The sequence below is a fragment of the Strigops habroptila genome, chromosome 1, assembly GCF_004027225.2.
Source record: "Strigops habroptila isolate Jane chromosome 1, bStrHab1.2.pri, whole genome shotgun sequence".
In the NCBI taxonomy this organism is placed as follows: Eukaryota; Metazoa; Chordata; class Aves; order Psittaciformes; family Psittacidae; genus Strigops; species Strigops habroptila.
Genome location: NC_044277.2, coordinates 7,915,122 through 7,941,953, shown reverse-complemented (window position 1 = coordinate 7,941,953; position 26,832 = coordinate 7,915,122). Strand labels below are relative to the sequence as shown.

The window sequence follows — 26,832 nt, the reverse complement described above, 5'->3', positions numbered from 1 at the left end:
AAAGTCTTGAGGGAAGGAAATTCTGAGCAAAATCTCAACTGAGCAGCACATGGAAAAAAGTCCATCCAAAGTAGCTGGAGAACATCTGCTTAGGATGTATCCATATCTCAGCTTCGTCTGAGGACTACACCTAATGATTCTCTAGTTTATTCTCCAAAATAAAACCAAATTTAACCCCCCAAACCACTGCAAAACTAGTTTAAGTTATTTTCCTTAAGATTTTTCTTGTCGGGAACCTAAACCTTATAGAATCATAGTTGGAAAGGACCTTCAAAGATCATCTAGTCCAACTCCCCTGCAATGAGCATTGTCACGACAAAGGCTAGTGTTACCACAACAGCTATGACTTTAAACCTGAGCATTCTGGTTTCACGGCTGGAAGGCTGGTAGAGGTAATACAGCTTCTTGTGCTGTCACCACAATGTTTTTAGGCAGTGGTCTTACTAGCATAGATTATGATGGCTGCCCTTTGCAGCTGACAACTCAGAAGTGTTAATGCTTGGTCAGGACATGGAGGTTAAGACACTTAAAAGCTTATGATTCAAACAAATACAAATGGGGCAGGGAGGGGACTGAAATAGCTTTACAGGCTGCTCTGGTAGACAGCTGGGCCATTGCAGTTAACACTAGCTGAGAATCTGGCCCATTGTGACCTCTTCAGCACCAGACCAGCTTAACAATTCAGAAGGGAAATAGACTGGCTCATGCAATGAGGGTACATATAAGCTCCTTAATACCTAGTTCTTATAGAACAACTGTTCCTTTCCTTGTACCCTCCCCTTGACATGTTGACTGCTCCCTTCCTCAACCGAGGTTATTCCTATCCAAGGCGCATCTTAAGGCAAATCTGTGACATTTGATCTAAATGGGACAAAGATTTTGGCAAAGACTGTTTATGGCACAAAAGGTTTCCAAGCATTAGAGCATTGTACATGATACACGTACAGGAGTATGCAGCTATCTGTGATATTCTGTGGGGGTACATCACTTTGTTACTGTCAAACAACTTGGATTTTCCAGATACGTTGTCAAGTCTACATATCAACATCTACCATACTGCCATTTCACAAAAAACATGGATTCAAGAAGGACACTATATAGCAGCTAATGCCCATCTTGTTTATAGTAACAATTTAGTTTTGTATTTGTATTGAGGATGTCGTTACGAAACAAGGTAATTTGATATTTAAATTGACAGATGCAGACATCTGTCAAGGAACTCCTTTACAAGCAGTCTAGTTATTAAAGATAACACACAAAATTATAGCCCCAAAGTCCACCACAAACTGGCACAACACACAGCTCCCAGAGCTGCAGTACCTTAGAAACAGTGTCAGGATTGAAGTTCAAAAGCCAACTACTGTGTTTGCTGCAAGTGCTTTTAATTAAACTGCAGATCAAGACTCTGTCAAGAAAGAGGATAATTCTGAATGCATGAGCTGTTTCCCTGGCAACTCACCCAGCTTGGAAAGACGGTGCTCCATCCTGCTGACCGGGGGCATCCACATGGCAGACTGCAAAGTGCTGGGTGATTTCCTGCATATCCTCAAAGTTGAAGAGAGGATTGAAGCAAGTTTTGTCTTGAGAAGAAACACAAAATATGGAATCATCATGCTGAGGGGAAATAATAAGTTTGCAGCTGTAATAAAATCATTTATTAACCTATCCTGCAGGTTAATGAAAAGTTGGTTCAATCGGGTGAGCTGTGTTATAGCCTGGGAAAAGTGGTAGTCCTTTATTTCTAAGGAGGAAAGACCAGTAAAGCCTTGCAATAAAAAAAAACCTGTGCCAGCTTGCTTTTATTCCTTGAAGCAAAACTCCTGAACAGCTTCTTCATCATGGCCAGTTAAGGTTTATCCATGTTATTTTGGTACCTGCGAGAAGTATTTGCTTGGTACACCGAAAAGTCAAAAAACTTCTTTATGCAAAGTTAAAATACTAATAAAATGCAGTCAGGACTGCTCAATTCAGGATTTGGCTTAGATAAAGTTATCCGTTTACTTCTCCAGTCATTTTTCTTCGGACTGTGTCAAAACAGATGGAGGAAAAAGGTATCCAAGATCGTGACTTGTGCTTTTGCCCAAATATTATAAGAGAAACATTACATGATAGGCTGCTGCAGGCAGCTCAAGACAAAAGCATCCTTCTGGGACACTCAGTGCTGTAGGCTCCCAGCTTTGAGATGATTTGATTTCTGCAATGTTAATGTGGGGAGAGGGTTAGCATATTTCCCTCCTTGAGTGGAAAGCATGAATTCTGTAGCTCCATCTTTGAGATGCCTTGAAAACAGTTCAATATTCTGTGTGTTTCTGAATGTCTTCCTACTACAACATACAAGCACAATCACTGCAGAATATAAAACACTTTTAGCTAAAATCAGCTTAAGGGGAATATGCAAGTTTGGAAAAGGTTCTTCCCCTTTCAAAGGGAGAGAAAGTTTATTCACCATGAAGATACACTTTAACTGTAGAAAGAACAAACTCTTATTCAAAGATGTGATCCAGATTAAGCTCTGCCTTGATCCACTGAAAATCCAAAATAAAGTAAGGCAGTTCCACAAAAAAACCAGCTAAGAAAACAGATTTTTTTCTTATGAGTAACATCTGCCCCCCCAAGCAATAAACAGACTTTAAAGATCTGCAGGTGTTTTTAAATATAAATATTGTCAACTGATTAAGAAACACTAAATTGTGTGAAGTGAACAATACTGGTGAAAAGAGAAATTAGAGCAAATCCAGCTATCAGGTCATTGTATTCTTGGATATGGCAGAAATGGCAAAAGACACCTTTCAAAGTTATTTTGTTAATACTGGCTAAGGACACAATGTCAGCACTCATTTCAACATCCTGATTTGAAATGTAATTCATATAAACCCATGGCACCATAAGACTGGTTATCAGACAGGAACTTAAGACAAAGCACCAGTGATGTTGTTTTCAATCCTGCCAGCAATACACCATCAGCCACTCTCTGAAAATGTTCTTACAGCCTTTCTACATGGTCACTATGAGGCCCAGAAATATTTTGCTCCTTTAAGTGAAATATTCCACTTATTTTGCAACGATAAAAAGGAAAATCTGAGAATTAAACTTGCTGTAAGAGCAGAATTAGGTGCCATCTAACAGGCTACAATCCACATAAACAAGCGAGGACCTGAGAGAGGCTTCCTAACCATCACTGCTTCCACTCCTTTGATTACAGCAGTAGTGTAAAGGAACCAGGCCATTCCTGTGCTATTAAATAAGAAGTCTACTTACGATTCAGCCCGATGTCATGGTAGGTGAGGATAGCTGGCCGGTTCCCTCTGGGGGTCCCACACATGGTGACATGGACGGAGCCATGAACAGTCTCCACATCTTGCTCCTGGCAAGGAATGAGAGGATCTGTAAGGGGCATGTCCAAGTGCCCCATGGACCACCTGCTGCAGCAGAGCTCTGGCTGACCAGGACAGGGTCTGCCCCATCCCAGGGTCTGCTGTGGCCTGGGACTATCTGTAATTCCAGTGCTAACACATCCCATTGTCACCCAGGTTGTACATTTGGCTTTCACCTACTCCAGTCCCCAGACAACAACAGAAGAATATAAGTTGCTCGCTCTAACCGGATGCTGAGGGAATAGTTAAATAGGTTTAAACCTCATTAAACAGCAGCATAAGGGGAAAAAAAAAGGAAACAAAAAGAAAGCTGTTTCGTGCAATGACACCTAAAATAAGAACAGTTTGCAACTATGACTGTTGACATTTGCAGAAGTGCAGTTTGCCATGATAAAAATACTTCTGTTTCTAGGAAAAAGACTCAGCAAATAACTACTATTCTCCAAAGAAAGCAGTAATAAGTGGCCTGTATTTGCCACAAAGACTTATCACACTGTAGGGCTTTGTGATTTTGGTAGCCTTCCTCAATAAAAACAGCCACATATGTTAGTTTTATGGCTTGCTATGTATAGACCTGAGCATAAACCCAACTATCTAAGGTTTGCTATAGAGCAGCAGATCCACAACATTGTGGTGATTATGAGAGAAACATTAAGCAGCATATTGCTATTGTGTGACATAACAGGAGTTTGTACTATTAAATGATCTTCAAGCTAAGGACACCTTTAATATCAAATCAATGCCTCCTGAGCATCATCTTTTATGTATTGGATGTCTATGTACCTAGATGTTGCTTGGGTCATAATAACATCCACAATATACAGAAGAGGTTTGTTTCTTTTGCACTTGAACTTCAGATGGATATAAACAATTTGGTTTTTTGTGAACATGTATGAAAGTAATCACAAAACAACAGCTATTTATGACACTTATTCACAGTACCATTACACTCCTGTAACAGCCAACGCAATACATAGTTAGTAGGCAGGCTTAGCATTTCACCAGAATACTTCATTTATTGTACAGGACAGATACCCTGCTGCAGGCCTTGCTTGTCTTCTCCATGCAGTAACGCCCAAAGTCCAAGTTAAATTCAAATCTATTAGAAATTATGCTGTAGAACTCAGGAGTGTACAGACTCTGAACACTTACAGAGCAAAACCAAAAGCTCTTCAGAGATAGTAATTTGATCTAAATATCAGCTCTTTAACTTAATACATAGAATACACCACACATTTTGTTGAAATTAAGAATGCTAGTCAACACTATTCCACAATTCACTTATTTTCCTTGCAATTCCACACTTTCATCAGTTTTAAATTATAATTACAGCAATGAATCAAAATTTGTCTCCTCCTCATACACTGGGCAAGCTGAGCATCTCTGATATCTGAACTATATTCCATCGAAACACTAATTTTCAGCTTTTATGTCTCTTCAGAGATTCATTCCTCTGCATACTCACTGCATCATTTAGCATGTAAGCTGTGTCTTCCATATCCAGCACCATCTTTAGTCAAAACAGGGTGATAAATCCAGCAAGTCAAACAGAGGACAGTAGGTTTCTACTTTATCCAAGTAGGAAACTGGGTTATATAGGCAAGCTGCTATCCCAGACAGGCTTATGACTCCCATAATGCCCAGCTAGAAAGAACAAAACAGGCTAATTCATGAGGATGTCATTCTTAAATAGGATTTGAGTCAGGTTTGTCCAGGAGAAGAACTTATTCAACAGAGCTCAGAGATCAAAGGTGAACTCAGTCTTGACCACACAATGTACAACGTGCTGAATTTCAAACCTGAGAATTAGTACAGTCATTCCTGTCGCTGTTTCAATCTGGTTTTGATAAGTTTAGCATCATTTCATTGATGTTTTATCATCTCAAATGCAAAAACATTCCAGACTTATTCTAAATCACATCAGAAGCCATTTCTTTCCTAAAAGCCAGGATTAAAAGTGTCTGGTAAGAAGACAGAAGACTTCAAAAAATTAGTCTAAGTCAGAATGATTCTGCACAACAAAAATGAGGACTTTAAATGTTTGAAGTCTAGTATTATCCAAATTAGATAAGCAACATTTAATCTAAAGTATTCCTACCTCAGTCATACTAACATCACTAAGTTCCAATTTTGGCAGAAAATGTGGTATTGTTGGTATATTTATCATACAATACTCTAGAAGAGATTTACAGTAGCAATAAATATCAACTAATACTAATGGCAATTAATATTTTCCACATTCTACCTTCCTTCTGTACTAAGATAATTTTCAATATAAAGCATAAAAATTGATAGTTTGGCAGCCTTAACACCAGTAATGAGAGTAAACAATATTGTGTAACACACCTCCTAATGAGTGTGGAATATAGAAATCCTTTCCTCCTCAATTGAAGACTAACAGGCATTTTGCATCATCACATTTTTATTGCTAGATCCTTCCAGTAAGAGCACTGAAAGCCTAGAATATGTTTTCTTAGGAGGGAACCCACCTTTCAAGATTTGGGATCTTTCTCCTTTGTGCATGAAAGAAAAAATCTGTTCATGGTGAATAAAGCCAGACCCTTGGACCTGCACATTCCACTGACGTCCACAGCTAATGATTCTGGAACTAGAAACCCAAGTCTCGTTCACACTGAGTGTCAATTAAAAATAGTTCAGAGATGACAGGTGACCCATACTCTTAATCACTGGCATAAATCACAGTCAGTTTAACAATTGGCTTAATTCCTCATTATCTTCACAGTAAGACTCCCCTAGTTCTAGAAGGTTGTGCTATTTTTCATTAGCGTGAATTCTTTACGGTGAATACCCTAAAGGTTCTCCTAAAAAAAAAAAAACCCAATCAGTTCAAACCAGTTTGTTCAGTGACATCAAGCCAACAACTTTACATCCCTATTGATCCTATTAAAGATCAAGAGATTTGTCTACGTGATGTAGGGGTGGATGTTTTCAAAACGCAGAGCACTAAAAACAGATGGCAGCACATCCCAATCAACATCGACATTATAGTAAGAGGCTCTTCACCAACTGATTTGTATTAAAACACTATCTTGGAAAAAAAATCCAAGGTACACTAATCCGATATAAGGATAAAGACAAACACACCATCTGTTCACATCTCTCACTTTAACAGAGGTGCAGTCTCATCTTCATGCTCTAAAAGCAGACACAAAAGTACTTTCGATACGTGCAATTTAAGAGAGGCTGAGTTTGAAGGAGCTGATCTGTGCTAAAGTAGATTTTATTTCGGGGTCAAGTGACCTTTCTTGATGTTTTGGCATGAGGTTAGAAGGGGGAGCCAATTTCTAAGTTGGTAACATGGGAGAGCCCATTTATTCCTTCCCCTCTCTACCCTGGCTAGAGATGATATGGACCGAGGAACATCTTTATGAAAAAGTTGTTTTCTGGAGTATGGAACATGCAACCAAAACACTTTTAGATATCTAAAAAGGAAAACACACACACACTGCATATTTTGCTAAAACCCACCATATTTTATATTTTAAGTAAAATACTGCATTCCATCAAGATTATTTTAAGCTTTCAAATATACTGAATCCTCAATTACCATCTCATGCTTTTATTTTAATTTCTACTATGCCTGTTAAATGCACCTCCCTTCTCTTGCCTCGGAACTGAGAGAAAAGCTTCAGAGCTTTTAAAAAGGATTTAAATAGCTTTCAGATTGCTAGGAGACAGTATACTTTAAGATCATATTACTTAAGAAATTAAAATAGTAATATCTACACATGCTATTTTTCTTTCTTTTTTTTTTTTTCCTCCAATATCTTGAAGAACAAGAATATTTGAGCTTTTACTATGATATTGCAATGCTGGGTTTCAAATTCCCTTTTCCCTGAAGATATTTAGCATTTTTCCTCTAGGTTTTTGCGCTCTAAAATAGTTATTTCAATTCATCTCATGTATTTCTAAAATCCCAATGCCCACCTTTCCAGCTATTTTTCTCTTTTTCTTTTCATCTTGTTTCTGTTCTGTTTTTGTTTAGATTTCAATATTAAATTAGCAATATTAAGTAAAAAGTTTCTCAATTCAGGTTGTGAGTTAATTACATTAACAGTACGTTAATATGTATGATGACTTTAGATGTAAATGTTCAGTGACTCTGCTAAGATGGAAGCCAGCAACAAAAACTTTGGTTAGGAAACTGAAGCAGATTATTGCAGTAGTTCTACCCAGGAATTCTTCCTAGTCCTATTATCACTGGGTCACACTGCCTTGCGAAAGCACAAACCCACAAACATCCCCATTTCTTTCCTTCAGAGATGTAAATGGATGAGGAAATCCATGTAACTCGCTGCAACACCCCAAACAGGATCCATCAACACCAGCAGGAAACCCACTCCATTGCACCATGACGACCAGCCGATTTCTCTCCTTCTGCAAGGCAGCTCTTTCCTTCTCCCTTCACAGGCAGGAGGAAAAGCAGACATGGCTCTTGCATGCCAGTGAATACAGATTGCAATGAGCCCTGAATTCCAAGGGACAAACTCACCTCTGCCACCTACAGCTGACACCCACCTCAGAAAGTTTGCTTAGTTACTGAGAAAGCAGTATCCTGATGGACTGCTCACTTCTGGAACACTAAGCTAATATATACCATGATGAGGAGCCAGGTCTCCATCAGCTCCAAAGCTGCCAAACTAGAGAACAGGCAAATACATAAAACTGGAAATACAATTAAAGTGTCTTTGGCATTAAGCCAACCTAAAGCAGCACAGGGCACACTGCCCTGCACCAGTTTATTATTAATTGTGCTAAACCAGGTTTGGCCAGGAGCACTCCTCTTCTTGGGAGGCAGGGGACCTTCACTTAAGTTTTCAGGTGGGTGCCACAGACAGACATACAGACATAGTGCTGTCTAAAGCTAGTTCGGAGCTGTCAGCTCTGCTATCTCTTCTCTTGGCCAACCTCTGGTAACTCCAGGAAAGCTTTTGTCCAGAGAATAACTATATACATGTCTTGCAATGTGTGCTTTCAGAAGGGCAATACTGCACTATACAGTGGCTTACTTCAAAAATGGAAAAGTCTGTTTAACCCAAGTCTGCATAAAACATGTGAAATAAGAAATGTGAAATAAGACTTTCTTTCCAAACCTGAATAACTAGATAAAATTTATTTTTGGAACCAAGATGCCTCACAGGCAGTCACTACTTTTCACTGGTCATTAACTGAACACTGCATAATTTGTCCCAAAAAGGATGGAGTAAATTGCAAGGGATATGGTGGATACCCACATCCATACGCAGGCACTAAAGAAGCTCCATCCTGCCAATGGCTGGTTGCCTCCTTCCTTGGCCAGGTCCATCCTTGCCCAAAGTGCAGTTCATGGGACAGCCTGCTGATTAAGCACACACATGAGCTTCAGTGTCAGCCCTGAGTGACCCACATCCTCCAGGGCCACACATGAACTTCTCTAATGAACTAAGAAAAAGAATCTCTTGTAGCCACTTCAAACCATCTCTTTCATAAATCAAACACAGAAGAGCTGAAAGACACATAGGTAGGGCACTTGTGGTTTTAAGGACCAAAGCTAAACCTCCTTTGCAGCAGCAGTTCTTAACATAATGGATTGAGACTGTTCTTCCATATTTTCCCTTCCTGAACTAGAACAGCCAAAGATTAAACTCTAAGAAAGAAAGATCATTCAAAAAGCAAGAGCTGGCAGAACAGGGCTAAACAAGAACCACTGTTCTGGGCTAGCAACAGTTAATCTGAAACACGGAAAAAAAAAGAACCCAAAAGGCTTAGAGAATTTGCTGAAAGTTCAAAAAAAAAAAAAAAAATCTATATATACACATGATTTACAAACCAAGCAATTTATTCCAAGAATAGAAATGAAATACGGGTCACTTCTGCATTCTTAATCAAAATACCACAGTATTCCTGTTAGCAGACTTAATCTGGGATTCAGATTTATTTAGACCAAGTGATCAATCTGGACACAAAAAGAAAGCTTCTCCCATGCTGTGCACTGTCCTGCAGAAGTCATATGGTGACAGCTTTAACTTGCATTTATCAAGACTTCAGGCAGTGTGTTTCATCATTAGAAAGGATAAGGAGGAAGATGCAGGATTAATGTAAACTAGAGCTTTGCTACAGAGGTAAGAACCATTGAAAGATGGTAAAAAGATGTTCATGATAAGTGTCTCTCTTGGTTTCCAAGGAAAAGACTGTTGAGTTTGTGCTGGATTTTTAACCAATTTGCACAACATTAACAAAAATATAGACAGGCACAAATAAAGTGTAACATGCCACAAAGCGCAGAAGGATGATTTCGTTCAATGACCTCTGCCTGAATATTCAAGAGACTAGAACAGTTTAATAGCTTTCCTTATCCCTCCATGTTCTACCTCCTTCCTTACATCTCTTGATAAAAATAAGACACCCAGTGAGCCTCTTATCCCAACACATACACTTTCTTGTCCTCAGCAGTGGGAATTCTTGTTGACGTAGGTATAAGCATCCTGGTCTCCCTCCCTTCCAGTTCAATACAGCCTGACACCGACTTAGTTCAGCTTAGGAACCAGCAAGGAAAAACTGCTCAGTCAGAAGCCCACATACCAACAAAATACTATACAAACAGGAGCTAAGAGTTAGAAAGTCACCTCTCAAAAGCATGACACATGCAAAAGTGGAAAGCCACCGTTTGACCCAGTGGTGTGCTTTATGGACTTTCCTGTTCTGGCTGTAAATAAATATACAGAAACTATCACCATTCCTGTTGTGGGTAAAGTTGATTGCTCAGTGCCTTCCACTGCTCTACAGGCTCCAGGAATCTTTTAGAAACTTTCAACAGCATAGAGAGGGGCTCCTTGGAGGGCATTTCCTCCAAGGAAATGCATGCACATTGCTAATGAAAGCAAATTAATTGGGGAAAGTGTGTGTCCATGTAGGAGGGGAATATTTTGCTTTCACTACCACTGCTGAAGAAACTCATTCTCTTAGCAAGAATAGAACTTCTTGCAACTCAGCCACCCCTTATGAACGAAGCTTTCTCAGCTTCAGCCTGAAAAGACCTCCTGCAGTCCTCTTCACATCACTACATCAGAGCCCCATTCAGACCCTTCTCCCACAGTAACAGCATTTCTGGCAAGCAGGCAGTCATTTCTAATCACATTTTGCTATTTTCTCAAAATATCGATTCAGTTTCCCCTTTTAACAAAATAATAACAACAATTCATAATAACAATGATTATGATGATGATAATAAATAATAATAATAAAGAATAGCTCTACTTGCCTGAACATCAAAGTCTGGAAGGAGGCGAGTGATGGCCTGTGAAGAGATTTTAAAGCATTAATGCATGCAGCTTTTGCATGTACACCTGTGTTCTAACCCACTGGTTCTGCACCCAAGAAGGGTTTTATCCTAGCCAAAAATTAGGCCTTTTTATGTTTGGGAGGCTGGCTGGGCACAGAGAGGTCCATTCCAACCTGTGATCATCCATTACTTTTACTGACAAGCTCATGTGCCCACAGAGGATCTCCATCTGAAAGGAGTTAGGTGACACCCTCCCCACCTCCAGTAATTTAAGAGGCTTATAACTTCAAGGGAAGGAGTATCTTCCAGTCACCTCCTTTTATTAAAAGACAAGAAGAAGTCAAACTTGTATTTCCACTGGAGGGCTGAAAACAGAGGGAAGAGCAGCCAAGCAAACATTTTTATCTGCAGAGTACAACAGAGAAGCCAAAGCTTGCAAAAAGCATTGAGATAAAAAGAAAAGCTTAGGATCCTGGCAAGGAGGTCACTTAGTCCCAGAAGCCCAGGTAAATTAAGGATAGAAGATATCAGAAGCAATACAGCTGCTGTCCTGGGCAATATCGTCTCAGATAATGGACCTCAAAACATTGCACTCCAACCTGTAATTATGACAGGACTTCAAAGGCATGATCTTTAGGCAATTAGGCACTGTTTTGTACATATAAGCCAGTTGAAGAGCTGGCTGAGCTTGTGGAAGTCATTTTACACAGCCTTAGCATTAGACAATATGCTAGGTTTTAATCTTACTATACTGTTGGTCTCACAACATTTTAAACATAGCTGGTTTCATACACTGGTGTTACAGTGGGGTTGAAAGGAATAACTATATGTGGAATCCATATAGACAGTATATGAAATAAAGCTCACCACTGTTTAGGAACAAAGACTCACCTTTAAAAGAAACCTAAGCACAACAAGCCAGTATGTGACTTTTGTGTGCATGAAGTCCACACCAACTCCATTGTTAACCTTAGTAAGTGCTGAGTGTCTTTCAGGGAAATCTTTTCCATTTCTCAAAATACATTAAATACACCCTTGTTATATGTGAAGAATGGCCACAGAGGAAGTCCAACTCTCTGCTAATTTATCCATATAGACAAAACTTAAAGGTAAGTTAATAAAACCATATAGGGTTCATTTTCAGGTTTCCAACTTTTGATCTACATGATACAAAAACCAAGGAAGTTAATCAGTGTTTTAAGATATTTCCAAACTTTGCAGCAAAAGCATTTAGTATGCATAGGCCTCTGCTTAGTATCTCCTTTGCTTTACTATTACTGAACAATATTGGCATTAAAAAGGGATGTTAGTTTCTGAAGCATTTGAGTGCTGCATTCACTGGTATCCAAACAAGCTCTGCTTTCATGCAATGTCCTTGGCAGAGGAGCTGTGTTTAAAGTTTCTCGAGCCATTTTCACTGCAGTCACAAGTGCAAATAATTTTCTGAAGTGTTTACGTGAAAGAGGTAGGGAATAGAAAAGAAAGTAGCAGAAATAGAGCAATGAATAGCTCCAGTGTAGAAAACCAGAAAAAAGCCCAACAGGCTATATACATCATTGTCAAGAATTAAAATCCTTGGGAACAAAAGAAAATCTAGGTTTGTGTCAAGAAAAAAAGCTGAGAGGTTCCTTCATGTATTGCAGTGATTTATTTGCCATGAACATACCACAGCACAGAGTATTGCTACAACCAGAGTCAGACAGACACTGAAGCCAGATGCTATGGGCAGATTTTTGAAGAAAATGGTGAAAAAACCCAAAAGTACAAGCAAAAAAAAAAAAAAAAAAAACAAACCAAAACAAAAAGGCTGGGATGTTAGGACGTTTCTCCACTGCAATGCCAGTGGAAAGGCTGCAGCTCATGTACACCCAGCCAACTGCAGACCTGATAGCACTTTGGCTGTAAGTCATTGCTCAGTGTAGCTAGAGAGGACTAGATGGGGCACAGCTGAACCTCTGGACTCAGATGTGCCCAAAGGAAAAGTGCAGGTTCTCTCTGTGCCTCCTTGAAAGGCAGCTGATAGAGTAAAGTCTTTATATTCGCATTGAGAAGTCTATGCCTATAGATAGATGTACATGAGATAGCTCAATTGGCATCATTCTAAATAGCTAAAGACACCCAAAGCACTCAAATTGAGAAGAAGAAAAAAATGCCACCACCAGATCAGCATTAGAGAAGAGTAAAACCAGATACCCCAAAAGAGAAAATAATTACGTCTTGGTTTTGCACTATTTAAAAACCCCACTCTTACTCCATCTCCAGTTTCTTACTTATTTCTTCCATGCAGTATGTTAAAATTAACCTAAGAACACATACGCAGTTCCAACAGCAGCCCTGAAATAAAATACATAAGCTCTAAAAAGCTTTAAATTCATTACCTCCTCCTTTTCCACCAGAGGTTTCACCTCTGTAAGGTGAGCATCCTGGAACTCTGTTGACATGGTCAGTAGCTGATATCTGCAAAGATGAAAAAAGATTTGTTCTCAGCTTGCATCAAAGATTAAATACAGGAACAAATAAAGATCCTGCTCCACCCCCCTCCCCTCCCCCAAGCAGTGGCCCACTGTCTCAGATTATAGTTTAAAAGACCTTTGGCAAGAAGGTTAAGAATCTCTTGTAAAATGCCTCCCTGGTTTATTTATGTACACACACTCCTGCACAATACGAGATTAAAGAAATATTAAAGCCGTGAGATCAAACAAAAGTTTGGCAGCTTCAAAACGGGGAATGCTGAAGGAAAAAGGGCAGGGACCAGTACACAGGGTGTCATGGAAACTGTCATTTCACAGGTGAAAGGAGGCATGGCCAAATCTGCACAACCACCTTCTGAAGTTAGCTTCAATACTTGTCTCTGAAATTCCTTTTTCTTCCCTTTTTTTTTTTTTTGATGCAGCTTCCCTCTCCATTATTCACTATAAGAAAACTGGACACTCATTAGCATCACTTTACTCTCAGATCAATGTGCTCCATTCTTTGGGACAGAAACACTGTTCTTGGTCTGAATAAATGGTACCAAGTAAAACAGACAGTCCTTTAAGTGGACATCTACAAGGTCCATTTTCAAAACTGTCAAAGAAAGGAACAAGACTGCTGTATCCTGCTCTAGGAAAGGACTGGCATTGTGATTCCTTCATCTGTGGGAAACTGAACTGCGAACATGGATAAGGCCAAGCCCCAGAAGAGGTGACTGCCCAGGCAGACAGAGTAGCAGGTTGTGCTGCAGGTGCAGCGCACCTTTTGCATTTGGACCAAGAGGCATCTCAGTTCAGCAATCATATCAGGGAGTTAAAAAGGAATAACAGCATATTGTCATCCTCTTGACAAAGATAAGGTGCCAGAGGCAGAGGGCTGATCCCTGAAAAGCTCTAATGAATGGCCAGAAACAGTTTTCAAGAGAGAGGACAGAACTCTTAACAGTAAGATGACAAATACAAAGTATATTTATTGCATATCCTCTGCCTGCCAGAGAAATTCCTATCGTGTGGGTTTGGGGCATCTTTGGACAAAAATGGATATTTATTAACTACACAACAATAACACAAATCAATTATTTACTTTTTAAGGAAAGTTCAGAATGGTCTCAAGTGAAATATATGAGTAAGTGCACACATAAAGCAAGCTAAAAGGCTGAAACATGTTTAAGAATTATTGATTGTGTTAACTGCAAACACTTTAATTATTAACAGTTTTCTTGAAGATACAGAACTACAGAACACAATTTAAATAGATTGTTTAAACCATGACTCCTCACCTCCTGACTTTAATCTGATTTAAGCCAATCAACCCTGCCTACATAAATGACCTGGTGCTCAAGAAAGGCTGTGATGCCCACGGGAGCATCTGTGGGTCAACTCGATACAATTTTGCCTGGGCAAAATGCTCTAGTGAGATGTAAGATGGCTGGATGCTGCAGGAAGCTATGAAGTGGCACACACAGATTAAACACTGGTGTCCATGCACGTGCAAACAGCTTCAGATTTTAGGAACCCTCCTTGCTAGCTATGCAATTGGGTGGATTTTTGTTAAAGAGTTTGACTGTGGATTTTAAGCATAGAGAAAAGCTTCATGAATATTTAACCCCACCACTTGAGGCATGAGGACAGGAACAAAACTAACCCCACCACCAGTAATTTGTAATCCAAATTTACAACAAAGTAACAGAGATACTTAAATAGTCAGAAGAGCCAATACAGACACTTCGATTCACCCTTTTTCTCCAGGTTTTTCAGTAAGTTTCATCCATTACAGATTTTAATAATGAAGAACAAGCAAAAACCAAGTTCGCCAAAATTTCAGGCAACTGCAAGTGACACTTCAGAAATAGTGCTACATATTTTCATGCTTACAGCCATTTATGCAATCTGCCATTCCACACAGTGAGCAATTGTGCATGGCAGAGAGGAAAAATAAATACCTTTGCAGTATTTGGAGGTCAAAAATATTTACATGCAATTGCACCCAACACAAATGGCTTTTTTTTTTGCAATTCAGCAAATTCTGTTAAGACAGAAATTGTTGCAACCTAATTCAACAGGTACTAGAAATGCAAGATATTTTTCCATGTTTTTCCTATAGGGGAGGAAAGTAAGAAGCCAGGTCCCCTGCAGTTTTCCAGTAAGAAGCGGCTCAGGGAACAAAGCCACAACTAGTGTTTGTGGAAGAAAGTTGTTTACATGGGATAGTTTCAGATTTTCAGGGACTCAGAGCATTGACTACAAATGACCAGAAAATCTGTGCCAAAAAGAACAAGATGGATGCCTTTTATAGCCTTAAAAACAATCCTGTTTTTATAATAGTTCAAAGTTGTTGCTCTATGTTTCCGAAAGAACCAGCACTAGGAAATGCTGACCAGCAGATTACACGACTGCTATAAAGTCTGCTGAACAAAAGCCCAACATGTACCAAGTTCTCACTTTTGGAAAGATACCAGATCTCGGAGCCACATAATGTTTCCAGATCAGGCATTTCCAAGCTCTGGGTTTTCCCTCTCTGCATCAGGAATACCTGATACATTCCTACCAAGAAACAACCTTGTGATAAGGCAGCACAACAACATGCTGTTTGTTCACGAGAGCTGGCAAACAAAGCCCTGCTATCTGACAGCACTGTAAAAAACATCCGATTTCCCAGAGAGAAAGATGCTGGGGAAGTGGTTTTGTACCATCCATGTTCAGCACAGATTTTGTAATCTCTAAATAGGTGCTTTGTGCTCCCCCCCATTATGTGACAGGGTAGCTTGAAGCTAATGTAACTGTGTAACCCTGCTAAATAGATAACTGTACAAGCATTCCTTCATACACATTTCAAAGTACTTGCCTCACAGTGCAAAAGACAAAGCTCATTTCTATCTGCAAGCAGTAAAGTTGCCAACTTGGAGAAAACCAACTTTTTTCACTCCACTTGGCCAGTTCAGCCTGCTGAGAGGTCCAAAGCTCTCCTCTCTGGGAGGACCACCTCCATTCATCAAACACTCATCACCCTGCACCCAGGTACTGGTTAAAATTGCTGCTCAAAGGATTAAGTTGCAAAACAATCATACTTCTAACTAACCAAGAAGTAAAGGTTCAAGGCACCTTTGCAGCCGGCAAAGTGCTTTAAAACTGATCACATATCTCCCTTTGCCAACTAGCAGAAAAGGCATTAAACTAGCCTCTCAGAACAAAAGGGGCATGGGGAATGAAGTAATCTGTACAATACTGTTTTCACTAATTTCATCCAAAGAGGCTTTTCTGTAGCCATTCCAGCCCAAGCCCAAAACCACCACAGCAAGTGTCATAAGCAAGGCTCAGGAATCATTTTACTGAGCCCTGTTATTTTGCTCTTAAAGGTTCAGAATATATCCCCTGTCCCTCTGCATCATTGCTGGAGGGACAGTAATTGCTGGAGCCTTGTTTTGGCAGCAGGGAATACAGGATGGATATTCCGCCTGGCTTTGCACAACAGGGATCCCAACAAAAGAGCTAAGAAGCCACACTTCAGGCCACCCATCCTCAGACGCCAGCAGTGTTGCAATCGTAAGTGCCAAACATTAGGTAATCCTGACATACGTGACCAAATTCATTCCAAGCACAGAAGTGAAACAAGTTCAAAGATCCCTTGTTTCAAACTTTATTCTTCTAATGACACACATGGTTGTCCAAGTTTGTATTGACGGGTGCACCATCAAGTGTGATGGTCTCACAGTCACAAAGGGCTGGGGGAACTGCTACCATTTTACTTCTGCCTCATACTCAACTGCTTCTTATTTACATGTTATCATGAAAAACAAAGAACAGAAAAAGACTCCTGCCTGAGTGTTTCATAAAGGCAACAATTTCTTTAGAACAGCTTGTTTAAACACTAGCAGCAGAGATTAATGTCCTTTTGAGTACTGATATACAGAAGGGTAACCTCACCAGAGCAGCTTGATGGCACTTCCATCTTTACAGGCTGAGCAATCACTTTATATGTGGTATTATATACTCATGAGCACCTAATGAGTATACGATAATGGCAAAGAGGGAGAGGACCATGAGCACCAAGGGTCACAGCTTCCAGGCACTGGTGTTAATCTATTTAGAGGGAGAGGGACCACATGAGGCTTCAGCTCCATGGCCAGACATGATAGGTGTTTCCAAGCCACTCACATCACTCTACGCTTTATGCCTTGAAAGACACAAGCATCTTCAAAGGACAGACACCAAAACAGGTAAAAAAGACACAGGTGGCAATTTGAGGCTTTGTGAATCTGCAGGTGCTCAAAGCACTGTTAAAGAAGCACAGTTGAGGCAAGGATGAAGAGAGCTAAGATGTCTCCAGCGCTCTGCAGAAGTTGATTAGCAAAGAACCCCATCAGTTCCAGTTCAGAAAAATACCCAAGCAGCTCAGGCCTCTGACAATGAAGCAAGGAAAGTTACTGTGATGCTCAAACAGCATTTGAGCCTTACATACGGTCGATTAGACCTCTTCCAGTCATTAACAGTAAATACTGCAAACTAGCCTGGCACCAAAATAACTGGAAAGCAGCTTGGGAAAACTTGTCTCCACTAAACAGAGACAAGTGGGCATCAGTTAATAGCACCCATGTATGGTTACAGTCCACAGTGCACGCTCTCATTAAGTGCAGTTTACATTTCAGACATTTTATAATAAACTTGACAAATCCCATCTTCCTGTTTGTGATTCATTTGAAAACGATGCATTTTGCAAGCATTCAAAGCAGTTCATACATAAGCATCTGCCCACTCTGCCCTGTTTAAGCTACTCTTTGTTACGGGCACTGGTATCACAAGGTCCTTTGTGTACTGAGTTACTGATTTTCTCTGACATAATTCCACACAAAACACGGAAGAGGTTTTATAGCAGTTCCTCCCCTTTATAAAAAGGCAGATGACTTTTGATAGTAAGTAGCACCTGACTAAGCAGTCTGAGCAGCAAGTTCAAAAACTGAACACACTCAACTACTCAAGACTCTGAGTTTCCTTAGCCTCTGGTTATACATGATTATCTCGGTTTGCAACTAAAAGTTAATAACCCTTAAATAACCTCAAGTTCCGAATCAGAAAAGGTCAGAAACTAAAACATTAAATTAAATAATATCAGGGAACAGAGACAACTGCACTGCTTGGTGGCCTCCAGTTCACAGCTGTCCTGAGAACCACCATCACCCAGCCCTCTTCAAGCACAGCACACTGCCAACACTCGGTTTAATTACTTTTTATTTGTTTCTGACCAATTTGCTTTTATTTCCTTTCAACCCCCTTTGTGAGCTGCTCCACAAGAGTGCTTTAGTGAAGGCTCTAGCTGAAAACAAGAGCTGGCAACCAAGGGAAAAGGAGGGGGTTTAGGAGCATAATGTAGCGGAACAGTGATTTTCAAAGCCAAAAAGCAAGAAAGGCTTAAAGTTTTAGCCACTTTTAAGTTTAGACTTATGCTGTGTGCTAATCAATCTGATTAGGGAACTGGAACTTTTTAGCTGAGAACTTGAGCCCTGTGCCAAATAACAGCCGGGAGAAGGCTGCGAGGACAGAGCCAGCAACTGATACCACCCAGGCTCCCCCAACAATGCACAGGTCTGGGTCTGCAGCATCCTCAACAGCTACGCTTGCTCATGGCTTTGGCATATCCACGCAGTTAGAAAGAGGATCTCCAGGCTCATCCCCAGTCCTTTTCTTCTGGCTGTTTTTCACTTGTGTGACTGGCACAGAGCTGTTGGGCTGCAATTGCTCTGACATCGGACACAGCCTTTAAACTGCCAGTTCCTCAGACCAGGAACTGGTTACTCTTCACATGCTTGATATGCTCTGGCAGTAGCATTAAAACAAAGTGAGCTGGAAGCAACCCTTCTGTCTACTCCGCAGATGTTGAGCAAGAAAGCTGTTGCAACGCAGCTTGCACAATCTTCTTGCTGTGGGATGCAATGATGAATGTTCCTTGGAAAGTTCGGGTTCCTCCCATCCTTCACAGGAGTAGAAACTGGCTGTATGTTTCTTTGGGTGTGCTACCCAAAGGTCATGCCTGCTGTCCGCAGCACACCTATCTGGACATCCCTGTTGTTCCCCCTCCGATATAACAAGCAGCTATTCTATTCCTAGGTGGCAGGGAAATGGAGAACTTGCAATGTCTTAGGGATTTTATTCTGTTGTTGCAATCCTTACATTATCATATTACAGCTCCAATATTACATCATATTACAGAGGGACAGATTACAAACCCTAATCAAGTTCTCTGAAACCCAGGTTTCTTTGGCATCTGGCACCTGAAACTGCTTCTGGTCATACCTTTGTGAAAAGTGGTTATCTCCAATTATGTGAGGTTTCTTTAAATAGATTAAAATTACTACTGGCTATGAAGACTGCTGTCATCCCAACCTCCCTCCTCAAGCAGCCACTGCTCACTGTTGACATGGCTGCAAACAGTCCTTGCAGGGCATGATGACACACGGTGGAGGCAGGGGAACCCAGGGCTTTTATAAGAAATCCTACATCTGAGCAGCAGCCTAAGGTTATTTGAAATCACGTTATGACCATTTGTGATGGTGCCAATATCATCCTTTAGCTTTAAAGGACTCCGAGCTGTGGGTGGCAGCACTGCAGGGTGGAAAGAGCAGAAAATCATCTGCCTACTCCAGCGTTGTCTTCTTACCCCACCAAGCCAGCCTGTCTCCTTCCACTGCCCTAGCATCCTCCTAGCATAGTCCCATCATCCTTCTCTGCATCCATCCCACTCTTCCTTCAGCTGACTGCAAACATAAAGGTGTTAAAGACCAAAGGCAATGCACTGGTACAGAACCAGATGCCTGCCCCACACCTGGGTGCTAGGCTGGGCTTTGTGGGCAGATTAGATAATAAATACTGCAAAGATGCATTAGGCATTTCGCTGCATGGAAGAAACGGATTCTGCCACAAAGATTGCTGTCTAAACAGACAAGAAACAAGCTATTGTTCCTGCAGCTCACCAGTGTCAGGCCATGCTCGACACCCCCTCCTATTCTCAATCTCCCATGCTTTAATAGTTCATAGCTTCTGTCCAGCTGCAACTGCTTCAAAAAGTGGGTGGTTCTGTGCAAGTTAGAGGCAAAAACATACTGAAATTATTCAAGAAGGGTCAGGCTCAACATATACTCAGAGACAAGGGGTGTTATCTATCTGGCTTTCTAGGTTGCACCCTTGCAAGTACATACTGGTTTCTTTTCATGTTATGCTTTTTCATTTTGATGTTGCAAAGACAAGTGCTTGTTACAAAACATCACAGCTAAGGCTGATGATTTATCCTAATTTAAATTTACTCATTAGGTCATACTACATGGGTTACAGCTTCTAAGTATATACACAACATGTTCTGCCACCTATTAAAATTGCTTGCTCATCACTATTTCAAGTTCTCTTTATAAACCCTGCCAAGATGTCTGAGTTGAAATTTACCATGATAAGTGTCTTGAGAGTTTTTGATTTTGAGAAGGAAAGCATAATTTATGGGTATTATTTTGTTCCTGTGAGCTCCCACTCCCCTTTTCTGGGATGAACTTCAGCATTCTAGATCTTAATCTGGACTCAAACTTTGCACACGTGGGCATTGTGTTAAGGACACATCTTTCATTCTTCCCAAGAATGTCCCATTATGAAATTACCCAAATTAAAGCATTTGCACATGCTGAAGGACTCGATTTGGGTAAGAGTCTTCCATTGCCTGAAAGCCTTGGCACCTAAAGATACAATATGATCTTCCTAAGGACTGAGCATGCTCCTGCCCATATCGCAACAGAAGGGACTGGTGAGGGAGTGTCTAAGTCAGCACCATCCAGTACCAGAATACTTCTTGTTTCTCAAAATAAGGCCCTTCAAAGTGGACAAAAAGCAATTTTTCATCCTCAGCTGACTTCTTCCAAAACCTTACCCATCCATGCTCTGGGTTAACATCTATTATATCAGGCAGAGAACTTACCACTTTCCAGGCTATGTTTACAAGAGGGGTTGGAGTTATGCATGCCCAAGTTTTCATGTAAGAGTGGGATTTTATACACAACTTCATGAAACTCAGTATGTTTCACATGGGGAAAAAATGTGATGGTCTTAAATTGAATTGCCTTAAATTGAATCAAAATTCAATCATTTTGAATTTGCCATACCATAAGGAGTCATCTTAAAACTCTACAGTGCTTCGACTTCATAGACTAGTCACATAACCACATTGCAACTTCGGCTAAGGACACAAATGCATCTTTAGCAGGGATATGTTACATACATAACACGCAATAAACAAAATATATTTAGAGCACTCAAACTATAGCAGTAGGAAAATGACATCATTATTTTGACAAGGTGCACATGAGCTTCCTGAAGGAAGCAACCCAAAATCCCACAGCAAAAGCAATCCTTCCTTCCTCTAATAGTGCATTTCCTGTCTGGATGTCTGCTTACTGTGTTCCCTTAAAAGCTGCATTCTACTTTGCTGTTTACTTTTCCATTATACCTTGTGCCTACCAATAAACACACATGTATATATAAAATATATTACCACTCTTTTGCTTTTCACCACCAGTGTCTCCACCGACAGGGTCTTCATCGGGGCATTACTAATTCAAGACCCTTACAACTTAGGTTTTGCTTCCTAAAAAATCCCAATTTCTTAAAGAGGGCAAGTTATACGAGTGGCAAAATGGCAAGGACATAAACACACACACACAAAACCCCAAGCGATGGTTGATAGAACATGGAAAGATCTGTTTTACAGTCAGTTAGGTTTTCATGTTGCACTATGTCCTACCATTTGCTCTTTCTATTAATTTCTACATTACCTGTATAGTAGCAGCAGACTGGCCTTATACATCCATGGTAGAAAAGAAGCTAAAAGAGCTATACTTTTGAAGCTATACTTAGTTCAGACAGGAAGCAGCCAGTTAAAGGCTTGGAAAAGTAGTGAATATCCAGTTTTAAAAACAGGGCTTGAAAAGGAAGATCTGCATTGACAAACTTCCAGCTACCAAGAGGAAAAAAAAAAAAACAACTGACAGATGAAAAAGATGTATTAAAATTGTGACAATTAACTGAAAGGAAGTAGCGCAAAACCCAAAAGAAACATAGGAAACGTGATCAGCCACACAGATTTAGAGCAGTAAAACTGACATACATCCTGCTTTGTACAAACAGATGCAGTTGTGGAAAATTTCATCAGCACGGGCAGTCCAGCTGTGCATCAGCAAGCACAGTGTGGAGCACCTCTGCATGGAGAACACCCTATTTGACAACAAACTGCTGGGCATTATCCAAAGACAACACTCGCATGCCAGCTGGGAAAGAAAACAGGCCTGATCCGGCAGCAGCCTTTACTTAAAAGTAAAACTAAACTCGTCTCCCTCATCATCCAACATAGAATGGTCCGCATTTAAGCCTGAAACTTGGATAATTGCAGGCTTTACTTTCTTTTTACTCCACAGTCGCTGTGCTGGATTAAATGGCAAATAATGGTACTGATTCTCATGGATGCTCAGCACTGAGTTTAATTATATCATAATAACCCTTTAATGATACATGATCACATATTCAGGAGAAGCCGTGAATGGTTCCTTACTGCTGCTCCAACTCTGCAGCCAAAAGGAATTAACAATAGGGATTACCTCCCGCTGACTGGCCCTGCTGAAGTCACCCAGGGCTCTGGAAGTGACCCAGATATGAGAAAAAAACACCCCTCCACCACCATTTGAGAGAAACAACCAAGTTCAATAGCCATTATATTCATAGCCATTGATTTCCAAGAAGCCTAACCCAGATTTTAGTCATCCATAGCAACACACACACACCAAGCCTGAAAGTGGGATTGCCTTATTCTCAGCTTTTTAAAGTTTCAGAGTATTTCCCGTGACTTTCCAGTACTAGCAAATAATTTACTTGTAACTTTTGGAACAGAGCCTTTGACAGATGGCAGAGGGGTAACTACTGATCCTTGACCTGCTGAAGATCCACTCCCCATGCAACAGACCAGGAAAATTCTTATACGAAGAAGGCTGCAAGGGCAGCACCATTGCTCAGTAGGTAAACTTACAAATGTTCACCTAAAGGGCAGTCTACATACAATACCATTTATTTAGTGAAACAGTGACAGGACAAATTGGGCTCTTCTGCACTTCTGCCTGAGACTTCTAGATGCTGTGACACAACATGAAAGTTAGATGTAAACTGTCAGCTGGAAGTCATACTCCATCTCACGAACCAGCATTTCATCCCTATTAATACCAAGCAGTTGCATCTCCTGGCTTTTGGAAGGTTTCCCTTTCAAGTGGTCAAACCAGAGCAACTAGAGAAAGTCACTCCTGCTGCGTATGGCTGGGGCTGAACTGATTCAGGCTGTTGGTTTCCCAGGCTGTACTCTCCCCTGACAGCAAATGGGCTTTTGCTGCTGTCAGCTTCCAGCTGTACACATGATGTAAACATTGCCAATCCACCACAACTAGAATCTGTATTATTTGAGAGTCTCACAGTTTCTAGTTGTCTCCATTCTGAAGAGCTTCAAGCCAGTTTCACCTTTTTGTATCGTCTTTCATTCTTTGTCTATTTTGAGACAATAAAAGCAGAAAACCTCATTACGTATATGCTCCACATTTTGTGCAACAGATTCTCAGGCTCTAATGAGGTTAAGCGAAAAAAAAATAGTATTTTCTATGGGAAGTTAGAAGTTTGCCAAAATCTCTTCAGCTGGTCATGACAAGACGTATATTGCACTTCAAACAAATTAATCACTTAGGTTTAAAAATCTGAATCAAAGCATTTTGCTCACAACAGTTCACTGTTAATCCCACCTGAACTACAAGAGCAAATTACGCAACAGCCTTATAACTATTTTTACCAGGCTCCCATGCCAAAGCATTTCCCAAGATGCACTGTAATCTCCCCACGTAACTGTCATAGTGCAAAAAGGAATAGTCAAAGAACAGAATATCTCTGAAGTAAAGAAAATGGGCGAATCCTGCTGTTTTTACCAAGCATTCATACAAGCTGCCCAGATGATATGTCACAGTTTTAGCATTCCTTTTTTATTTGGAAAGAACAAAAAAGCCATTGTGCAGGGCAGAAACAGACAAACTTGAGTCTGGTTTTGGGTGGTGCAGATGCTGGTTCCCAAACACAGGCAGGCGCATGTGGGAGCCCTCCCTCAGCAGCGGGTGACACTTCTTTGTCTATTGCCAAATCCTGTGGACACCTGACACTTTGACATCTCTATCCTGCTGTCACTTTGGGCACAGTGGCCAATGAACATAGGAAATCAGAACACAAAACCTTCTTTCTAAGGGAAACAAATGAAAAACACAGCTTGTCAAGACCTTCTAGACCCCTCTACCCCAGCATGGTTCAAGGCCAGGCACTTTCCAGAGTGCCCACTCCCAAGGGGATGAGTTAATCTCTCAGTTCACTGATTGAAAACTTTGAAACAAAACTACTACAAAGTTGAAATCCAGCCTGTTCAGGTATCTGCTGAACTGCAGTGCAAGGAACTCCAATTGAGAAACCACAACTCTCAGTTTCCCATGGCATCTGTTCAGTTTACACTGAAAAATATCAGGTACAGAATCCATACACACCCTAAGTAATCTCTCATTACCACATTAAAACCTGTTTTCACTGCATCTGTGTTTTCCATGGCAAAACACACACCAGTTCCTCCTGAACACATGCATTTGTCTTCAAGGGCACAGAGATTAGCACTCTGGGAACTGCACAAGCCTTTAAAGAACACTATTTTTGCTGCACCCGCTCCCGAGTCGCACCATTTCATCCACAGTCATTAAAGTCTTGCTGTGCACAGGACATCGTACAGCATTAGCTGCCTGCTGTTTACTCAAGTACTCGTGATAAAAAACACAGTCATTCTATGTCAAACTATGTTAGACTCTGGTTAAAAGAGCACAAGTTTTTTCTTTAAAGGAAAAAAAACCCCACCACATGTTCCCAGAGCCAAGTTCAAAGTGCACCAGCTTTGTACCACTATCTGAAGTTTTGATGTAAGTTATGCCTCTAACAGCCAAGACTAAAAATGCTAAGGTAGGCTTCTCGCATGTTTACCTGAAGTATTTGATAGCTCTTGTTTACAGGCTACTGCCCTCAACAGTGAGTTTTTCAGCAGCTAACTTCAACACACTTGGACACAGACAAAAAAAAGTTGACAAAAAGCCAAAGTAAGTCAAAACAGTGCAATACCTTGCAGAGAATCTGGACAGAAAGCTTTAGGTTGCCTTTGACCTCTTCCATGCCCCTACAACTGCATTTTCTACACCCAAAATACAGGTCCTGATTAAACAGACAAATGAGGAGAAAAACATCCAAATAACATAGCTGGTAAATACTTCTATCTGAAGCCTAAAAGGAGTCCTGTTCTGGGCATGGGGTGCAAAATCAGACACTCTGGTCTTTATAAAACAGTGAGCGATGCCAGTTTGCAAGTGTTTCATAGGAAAAACGTAACACAATGGAAAGCGTTAACCAAAACATCCTCCCTGATTAAATGAAATTTCATCAGACCCAGTATGTGTCTGTGCCTCCACTGCAAACACTACTTTTAAGTGCTCTGAACCTGAGCAGTGCTCATAAACACGGATGGCAAACTGCACCTATCATCACATATGAAGACAATAACTCCACTGAAACAACTGAGTAGTAAAGGCTGGACACCAGTCAAGCCTGTTCTCTGCCCCAAATCTAAGGCAGAGCTGCAAGAGTAGAGAGGCACAAGCAACAAGCGCCAGTAGTCAACTTCTGTAGGAAAAGTATGTGCCTTCGTTCCACAGCTGTTTTCCAGCCCAGCCCAGTCCAGTCCAGTCCCCTGCTGCCAGGGATCCTGGACTGTGGCAGCAGCATCCAGCAGCTGCCCTCATCAGTGAGAAGAGCACCCTGTCCGCTGCTCCCTCCCGACAGCGCGGAACCACCACCCCGCTAAGAACCACCCGCTCCTCCGCCGGCAAAGTCCTGCTTGGAATGGGGGGGGGGAAAGGATTTACTTATAAGAAATCTAAGAAGGAGGAGGATGACGCAAATATGCACCCTCGAAGGAGCTGCGAGGTCCGTGGGGGAGATGAGGAGGATGAACGGATAGATAGGCGGATGAATGGCGAGGCATGCAGGTGGGTGTGTAGACGGAGGGACCCTCCCTTACCTGCCGCGATACCGCTGTCTCTGCGCCGCCGCCGCTGCGCTCCGACCGCCACCCGCCCGCTGCCGTGGGGCGGATTTATAGCCCGCGCCCCGCCCGCCGGGAGGCGCTGCCCACCGCCGCCGCCGCCACCGCCTCCTCGTCGGGAGCACGGGGCGGGCAGCCACCCGTTCCGGGGCTCCGCCCGCCCGTCCCCGCGCCCCAGGGCTCCCCCTCGTCACCCGCAATCGTTTGGGGCGGCTACATCCCGGATGCCCGGTTTACACAGGGTCCCTAAATGTCAAAGGGGATCCCTGGCGCACACCCGCAATCCCAGATTTCCCCCTTCTTCTAAGTCGTGAGTCCCAGCGCAGGGGGAGGCTCACCTCTGACATCCCTTTTCTCGGCAAACTTTGGGATCAGTGAACTGCTGAGACTTGCTGCCCTGCTTCCCAAAGCGTTACCACGCCTGTAAGAAGGGTTTTCACACAATTTGGTGAGAAGATGTGAGTGTGTGCAAGCAGTTTGCCCGAGGGCCAAAAGAGTGGCAGTGGTGAGAAATGGTGAACAAAGGACTTC

General features: G+C 41.4%; 1 protein-coding gene across 1 annotated transcript in view; it reads right to left on the bottom strand.

Moving 5' to 3' along the window:
- The window catches only part of NDRG1 (N-myc downstream regulated 1), a 39,444-nt gene extending 13,100 nt beyond the window's left edge, over window positions 1-26,344 (bottom strand). Inside the window, exons 1-5 of the mRNA XM_030482090.1 lie at window positions 26,278-26,344; window positions 13,035-13,113; window positions 10,636-10,671; window positions 3,259-3,364; window positions 1,460-1,580 (exon numbers count right to left, since the gene is read on the bottom strand). Coding sequence (XP_030337950.1) covers window positions 1,460-1,580; window positions 3,259-3,364; window positions 10,636-10,671; window positions 13,035-13,097 — 326 coding nt within the window. The 5' untranslated portion in view covers window positions 13,098-13,113; window positions 26,278-26,344. The remainder of the gene's footprint in view (window positions 1-1,459; window positions 1,581-3,258; window positions 3,365-10,635; window positions 10,672-13,034; window positions 13,114-26,277) is intronic.
- Between the last annotated feature and the right edge of the window lie 488 nt (window positions 26,345-26,832).